At 39.7% G+C, this 8,565-nt stretch overlaps 1 protein-coding gene across 2 annotated transcripts in view; it reads left to right on the plus strand.

Annotated features, from left to right (window-relative positions):
- LOC122787281 (hippocampus abundant transcript 1 protein-like) overlaps positions 1–8,331 on the plus strand; it is an 880,512-nt gene extending 872,181 nt beyond the window's left edge. For both annotated transcript variants that reach the window (XM_044053901.1, XM_044053902.1), the window contains exon 12: positions 101–8,331. In XM_044053901.1, coding sequence (XP_043909836.1) covers positions 101–313 — 213 coding nt within the window. In that variant the 3' untranslated portion in view covers positions 314–8,331. The remainder of the gene's footprint in view (positions 1–100) is intronic.
- Positions 8,332–8,565: the final 234 nt, after the last annotated feature.

An 8,565-nucleotide genomic window follows, 5' to 3' on the forward strand; every position in this document is an offset into this window, starting at 1 on the left:
ATTTTGCCAAGCTGATGTGAACTTCTTTCCACAGAGATATGAAAAATAGTCAAAAATTACATGTACATTTATTTTTTCTCTCTCTCTCTCTCTCTTGCAGAGTTCCATTATCCCGGGGCCACCATTTCTGTTTGGAGCATGTTCAGTTTTGCTGTCAATTCTTGTTGCCTTGTTTATCCCTGAGCACAGCAGCCTCTCTATGAGACCTGGCAGTCATAAGAAGCACAGTAATGGGGCGCAGGGTCACAGTCACAGCCCACAAGCAGGAAGCTCAGAAGGAAAGGAACCATTGCTGGAGGACAGCAGTGTATGATGGAAAGTTGTCCCTGCCCACTTTTCATCTCTGAGCATGGCTGAAAGACTGTATCACTCAGAGCTGAAGGGGCATGGGTGGAAAGACCCTTCCACTGGAAGCTAAACGGGAGCAAAGGACTTGCCCCTCAATATGGCATTTGTGTTGCTGTAACCCAGCTAGAGTAAAAAGATGCATTGTACTACTCAGAGTAACAACTGGGGCAAGGTCCTGACTAGGAAGAAGTACTGTTTGTTTTTACAGTAATTGGGCCGGTGTGTACCAGTTTTTCTCTTTCTGTGCAAGAGTTTTAGCTGTAAGCACAGGCTTGTATAAGTTCAGAGGGATGGATGAGTAACTTTAATGATCAGTAATGTAGAAAGAATGTCTTCAAGAAAAGACTAATACCACCATAAAATGAAGTCATCTAACATATCTCTCAAACGTAACATTTGAGAGACTTCAGCACACCAGGTACAGACTCTGTCACCTTGAGTGCTTTGCCTTTTCAGTCTGCCATTTGAAGTAACCTCTGCACCATCCTTGGATGTAAAGTCACTTTAAGTATGACTTTGTGCTAGGAACCACTGTGTAAGCCTTGGCCCAATGTGAACCAATTGCCAGACTTTTGTTATTCTGAAAAGTAGCACTGAGAAAAGAGCCAGCAACCCCTGAAGCCATTATATATGGCAATGCTATAAAATAATGGCTACTCACTTTGTTTGCATATCATTAGTAGTATCCAGTTAATGCATATGAAAAACATTCCAGTACTTTGTTTTTGGAAAGAAATAGTACTAATTCTGATTCTCGTTACTCTTCTAATCATGTTGCTTTCATTTAAGCCATATTAAGCATTGTTTTATAAAGGAGAGTTTATTTTACATTTGGCATGTAGTATTTAAAATATCTGTGTTCAGCAACTGCTTGCAAATTGGTGTAGTCATGCCTCATAGTGCTGGAACATCCCTGTGAGGCAGACTGTTGAGAAGTGGAAAATGTCACAGAAACCTTTGGGAACTTTATTAGTTGTTTTAATTTTTCAGTTTGCTGACTGAAAATTTTATACCCACAATGAATATTTGCACGCTGTGCAATTCACGGGCTGCTTCTGCCCCAAAAAACATTCTTTGTAATGTCAGGAAGTAATGGCCAAGCTTGAATGAAACAGAAGAGCCTAGTGTATTCGTTACACCTCAGTTCTGAGAGGTCTGCCTAGTCGTTATCCTTCACAACTTTGATTCCACTCTTACTATTGCTGGCTGCTGTCTAACTGATGTACTCAGTCTTTCATCTAATTCTCATTTACACTGGCTGTTGTCTAACACTGATATAAATTGACTGGGGAACTGTTTTGTCCTTCTTCAGTCAAAAAATGCCCTCAACTTTCTCTGCCTCTTTTATATGAGGGAGACAGGGAGAAGCTGGATCTAGCAATTATTAATTTGTGTTAAAGTACACAAGTCTGTATGTATCTACCTTTCTACCTCTGTGTGTGAACTGGTGTTGCTACGTGCACTGGATGATTTCTGTATGACTGGCTTGTAAATGTCCAGAACACTGCAGGGTGTATAAAAATATTGATGCAGTGCAATGAAGATTGTATTATATAAATACATAAAATATATAGATATATAGATATATATTTGTAAATGTAAGCAAACTGATGTGTTTCTTCATGGCTTCAGGCACGACTCCCATTGAAGTGGTGATGGTTAATTTGGACATGATACTTGAGTGACACTGGGATTCTTTAATCAAGTGCCAATCCATAATAATAAAAAAAAAAAACATCCGGAATAATTTTTAGTGAACCTCAAAGGTAAGATATTTTTTGCCAGGAGCAAGCCCCCTGCCCCACCTTTGTGGGGGCATCCCCCAAACTTAAATATACCCACTCCGAGGTCTCATAACAGTGGAGAAAAAGTAAACTTGACTGTCAAAGGAAGTTGTTTCGGTTTTGATGGATTTGACACTCTTTTGAAGAGCTGACAAGCCATTGAAACATTCGCATGACACTGCAGGTTCTAAGTTGGCAGCTGGGATTATTAGAATTGCACTTGTTTCAGGGTATAAAATATTTAAAATAGAGTCTACAGTTTCCACCCACATGAAGAACCTGTGTTCTGAGGGGTGAATTATTTTGTAATACCTCTGTGGAGTAAATACTGTGTATGCTCACCAGTTAAGTGCTGGTTGGTATCTGTGCTGTTGTGTAATAGGACCCAGTTTTGTACTGCAACTTTTTCTGAGGGCCACTGCAGTAAATGAAGCATTTAGAGTACATCCTTCTTGTGCCATGTGTCATAGCTTTTCTTAAATGTCTTGAGTTTCTTTCTACAAGGAGCACATACTCTCTTTGGGCCTTGTTTGTTATCCTTGCATCTAGATTAAAGGGGCATGTTCATCCCAGGATCCCCAGTTTAAGTAGCTTACACAGTTCAGATATCTTTATAACATGCATTGGTACGTTCCTACCTAAAGTACTCATATCTTCAAGGTATAACTGAGATCACTAAATCTCACATTAGGACCACCATAGGAGCTGGAACCAAATTACATTGTTGATGTACATCAGAAGTAATAGTAGTTCAGGTCTGTAGATCTACAGCATTGACAAGAGAAGTCTGATATCTATCACTGATAGAAAAAGAGCCCATTAAAAGGACTAGAGATGGGTTTTATTTTGTAAGTGTGCAGGCAGGAACACTGTGTCATCTTCAGAATTTGCTGTTCTCATCATAGTCTCCAGTCCCTAATGCTTGGGGTGATTGTACTGTAGCAAGAGGTTATCATTCCACTCCTCATCTGTGGACAGACATGAGATCAGTCAGAAAAGTGTTCCCCTAACATTTGCTATTAGCAACAGGATCACTCGCTGGTGCAACGTGGTGTTCTACAAGTGAGCATGTTGTGAGCTTTCAAGTCCCCATGATATGTTCCTAGAGCAGAACTTGGACCAGAAGATTAGGCTTCCCCCTCTCTCTCTCTGACCAATTAGCCGCTCACATGCAAAGTCTAAAATGCTCCACACAGGCCCTGTTAAGCTTATTGGTCAGTCTTGTGCCTTCCCATCTTCACATTGAGCTGTCATACCTGGTTCATCACACTGAAAAATAGCTGAATAAGTATGAGCAAAACTTTGCAGCATGTAAGGTCTGTACCATTTCTAGACTTTGTGTCGGCTTATGTTCTGTCACCACATACTTCCTGGTTTTAATTTTAGTCGACATCATGCTTAATGTTAGTTAACTGTAAAGACTATGGTGTTCTCATCATGTATGGTAAAAATAGAAGAGTTAATTTAAGGCTGCTAGAAAGAGGAGGAGGCTTTCTCCCTCTAGCTCTGAATTGTCAGGTGGTATGAATCTGAGGGCAGAGATTATTGTTGGAAACAGCGCCAATGACTTTATCTCCAGTGCTAGCTCCCCTCCGAAGTATTCTAACACCTTTTGAGGAAAGAACTAAGAAGAGCTTTACATTATCTCTCACTGTTAGGAGTTTGTAGTTAGAGAAGATAGCTTTGCTGCTTGGAAGTACCCAGACTGTGGTCCTCCAGAACTTAAGAAGCAAGGCAATTTTTTATAGACTGCCCACAGGAAAGTATCTCGCCTTGTCTGGTATTCCAAAGCAAACCCATGTGTTACTTCTGCCCAGCTAGTTTCAGAAGCCTCATCATTTCACTACCATCTTCAGCAGATAGAAGATGAAAAGCTGTGGTTTGGTTTCACTGAACTGTTTTTTCATCTACCGCATTGAGTCTGTGGGTTCTTAGTTAATTGTTACATATGTCTCATTTCCAGACTTCCAGATTTCCTGACTTCAGAGAGACATAGACAGTTGAAAAAAAAAACATTGTATTATGGGTTTGCCAGAATTCATGTGACCCATTGTACATTTGATGTTGCAGATACAGTGTCAAGACTACAGCCACTGATTTATAACTCCACAGGAAAATCATGGCCAAATACTTGTTATACTTAAAGTTTCAACTGCTCACAGCTCATCTGTTGCTAGTCCCCCTTGGTAAGAAGTGACTGGTAATGCACAAGGAGCTCCTCTGACATCAGTTGTTCTACTAGAAAAGGATGCTGTAAGAGCAACTTGAGCAAGACCAGAATGATTCCTTAGTGATAGTGGTAGCCTACACTTTGCATTTGTTACAGTCACCTGGGGTCGTTATCTACCAGGGGTTACCCTCCTTATTTCTTGCCCTGTGTATTTCCTTTATAGCAGCATTTCTAGACTTCATCCAGAGCCATGCCTTCTGCTGTTCACATAGGGCCAAGGGTCTGTGGAATCCTACCTAATGGATGGTATCTTAGAGCTGGATTTTGTTCCACATTCTTTCACGCTTTCTAGGAGTTATAGCATCAGTTGTGTTTACTGTTGTCAGACTGGACTGCTGGCTCAGGGGCAGAATATCTTTTACATCTCATGTGATACAGCTTCATTTAACTACCTAGAATAACAGAGCCATCATTGGGTGGGGGGTGATATATCTTTTGCTTGTTGGGTGCATGCATTTCGCCACTGAATTTCTGTTGGAGACCAGGGACTTCGCAGGAGACATCCAGCATCGAGAGGTGTTGTTGCTTGAGGAGCTGTGCCATTTGTGTGAGCAAATGATGACGTCAAGATGAGCATATTGTATGCCCACCCCCTTTGGAGCTTGCCAAGAAATGGACATTAGGAAAGGATAGGCATATTTTAATATCCTTGATCTCCGTTGCACTAATTGTGATTTCTTTAGAGATCAGCAGGACAGCCTAGGGGCAAACAGATGTGTTAAAAAGACCTGTGTTTTAAATTCTCATGATCCACCTCTGTATGCAAATTATGACATGATCAAATAGAAAAGCTTCTCCATTTGGGCCAACAAAAACAACCTTAATCTGTTATTATTTAAGCCTAATAAGTCTGTCTCAAACATCTTTATGGTTTGGTTCTTTGATATACCAGCATCAAGTTATATGGTCAGTCATTTGGTGTATGTTGAACTTATGGAGAGCAGGACTCTTGCCAATTGTAGGCTAATGAATCGGTTCCTACAAGGAATCCCTCATCTCCATTCCCTGTGAAGAATAATTCATCTCCATTGTTATACTTGAGCTTCTTCCCTTTGAATCTGCTGGTTTAGCATATCTGACATTAGTACCCTGAAAGACCGTATTTCTTTTTGGCATCTCCTCCCCCACAGATTACTGACTTTCAGTTCTGTATATTTAGGGAGTCTTACTTTCTCTTCCTTAAGGACTGCATTTTTGTAAGGATGAATTCTCATTTCCACCTGAAGGTGGTTTCTGAGCTGTGGTGTAACCTGACCATTCATCTGCTTGTAAAAGAAGATTACTATAATGCATACAGTGGTCATGCACAGTTATTTATTGTTCCAAATGCACAGGGTGCATGAGCATAGTAAGAAGGACAAGCTGTTTTCCTCATTTTTGGCAAGTAGGGTACTGTTGTCTGATGTACATTAGCCTGATGGACTGTCAAATGTATCATCTTTAGACAGCAAATGATATCTAGACCCTTGATTAATGCAGTGAGACAATGTTCCATCAGATGTAACTATCCATAGTGTGTATTTTCAGCAATATTTCCATGATGGGATGTTCATGCTGTAGGCATGCCCTTATCAAGCAACCATAGTTTGAATCCATACTCCATGAAAAGAGTATGCTTTGAGAGGGTTCCCTACCTGGGTGGTTTGGGACACCCCTTGATTCTCATCATAAGTGTTATACTCACTGCAGAGGGCCCCTTAAGTAAGCTAACAGGTTTGTCAGCACTCTCAGTATCAGTCGATCACTGAGAGGGGCCCATTGCTATAAGTTTGTTATTCCCTACCTGTGGTCCCCTTGTCTAAGTTAATCCAGCCATATAAAGTCATAGTTGCAAGATCTTCAGTAAGCGAACTCTGGTTTATAATTGTAAATCCTGTGTTCTATATGTTGTTACTGGTAAAATCCCCTGTTTAAGTGGAGTTAAGATCCTGAGATTCTGACAGGGATTCCGGTGGTGCTCACATGCCCCTTAAATCTGTTTTGAGGATGTTGTACATAAAACAAGAGCACCTGTGTGCCAGGTTTGGGTCCTCAAGAGATTAAGAGGAGCCATGAGAAAGGACCCAGGAAGGATGTATTCAAGTGATCGTTCCCCTGCAGATGCCTACCAAAGCTCATCTGTTACAGTGAGTATTAGCTTACTGTTTATTATTTTATGTGTGTCTGCTGCTACAGGGATGTGAAAAAGTGGAGGGAAACAGGAAGTTCTCTTCCCATCTCATTTGCTAAATTATTGAAATGCAAGTCATCTATAAAAGATACATTACACAATCAGACATTATTCATTGCCTAAAGAATGTTGAGGCATCAAATTTAGACATATAATCCCACTGATAGCCAGATACAGACTTTAGTGTGTGCTATGTTTGTATAATGTTTGCTAAAGGGATAGTCATAGTGATGCTCTTTGTAGTGTCCTGAGGAAGGAGTGCAGTTTTATTTGCACCCATTCACTGGCATAAGGAAAGTATGCTGTCAACCCAATCTGTGTGTAATACTGCAGAACAATAGCGGAATTCTGAATAGACCTTACAGTACCATGAAAGAAGTCGCACGTATCAGCATGAGAGAAAGGTGCATTTTGGATAGAGTCTATACGTGATGGGCAGTATCTGCATTCCAGGGTATTGGAGATGCATTATAATGGTGGAGAATATTATGGGCAACATGTGCATATGTTTCTGCATTGGAGATTTATCATCATTGTGAGTAGATAGCTTTGTACATTACCATGGAAGAGCAATGTATCATGTATACACTGAGCTGTGCAAAGCCAGTTATTGTACAGTGGATTATTAATATCAATGCATGTTGTCATAAAAAGGCAGTGTATTATGGTTGCTGTCCCACATCACCGTGTAGGATTATCAGTGATTTCCTTGGGACTTCAGTGTTTCTTTGCAGCCTTTAACCCCATAAAGACTATTCATATAATTGGAAAGCATTTCCTGATCATTACTGTATAGTGTTTGTGTGCTGATAGTGTGTTTATGCTGCTCCTTTCTTAGCAACAGTCTTAGCAAATGCCTGCCCGCATTACTGCATAGCTCGAATTTGAGAGGTTTGGAGATGGTAAAGATATAATGACTGTTTACTTCTGCTTTGTAATGATAAGTTCAGTCTAATTTCTTACTTCTTAGCGAATAGCTGGACATTTTCTCCTGCATTGTGTAAAAATAAATCTCAGAACTGGGGAGTTAAGTTGTATGGCTTATCAGAGGGGCTATATTATCATTCTTACATTATTCATAGTAAAACCTCAGGGAGCAGCAGATAAGCTCATTTTTATGCCTATTAATTCAAAATGTTTGAATGTTAAGCAGGGTATGCAGGAAGAATTCTGCAAGGATATATTTATTTGTCAGGGCTGCAGAAGTATGTATAGCCAGACAGAATGTTCAGTAGGCTGTGTACGCAGCATGCCTGAATTAAAATTGATACAAGAATACTGGACAAGTACTTGTTTTTCACAGATGCAAATCACAACCACTTTCTTTTATCTCTCTCTTTTTTTTGAGTTTCTTTCAAGTCAGATAACGGCTCATAAAGTTCATCTTTTCAAGATCACTTCAGAAATTAGCCCTGTCCTCCGAGTGTATGATTTATGGTACACCGTAAGGATAGGTTAAGATTCTTCGCTCATTCCGAAAATTGAAATGATCATATTAGTTGCTGCTGTCATTTGACTTAGATGGTGCCACTTTAGCAGCAAGAGATGAGAGGATATATATGGGTGGGGAAGATGTGTGTATGATAGTAAAAGTTTATTCAGGTTTATAAATTCATTTATGCTTTAGAAAAATGTTTTTTTTTTTCAAGTCATCTGCTGCATATGGTATTAACTTTTGTTCATAACCTGTGATTGCAGTATTGTGCATCTCTCACTGTATATATTTGTATATACTGAGTAAAATATGACTTCACTGTTGAGTAATTATTTATTGAATAAAATATACATTTCCTGTTGCAGCCATTGTGTGTTGTTTCTCTTGTGTCAGTGAATTTCCCCAGGGAATGTACTCTGTCTTTTTAAGATCTCAGTCACATTGTGTTCTTTTATTTCAATAGATATTAATGTGAGTAGTATGTAGGCTGTATCCCCCATATTAGCTTTTCTTCTTTCAGAATCATATCTGGAATTTACTGTAAGCCCAAACCTTCTAGACATAATACTGTTCACTACAAATGTACTGTGTAGGTAAC

This window comes from Protopterus annectens, chromosome 13.part0 (assembly GCF_019279795.1).
Source record: "Protopterus annectens isolate FY-2018-M chromosome 13.part0, PAN1.0, whole genome shotgun sequence".
NCBI lineage: Eukaryota > Metazoa > Chordata > Ceratodontiformes > Protopteridae > Protopterus > Protopterus annectens.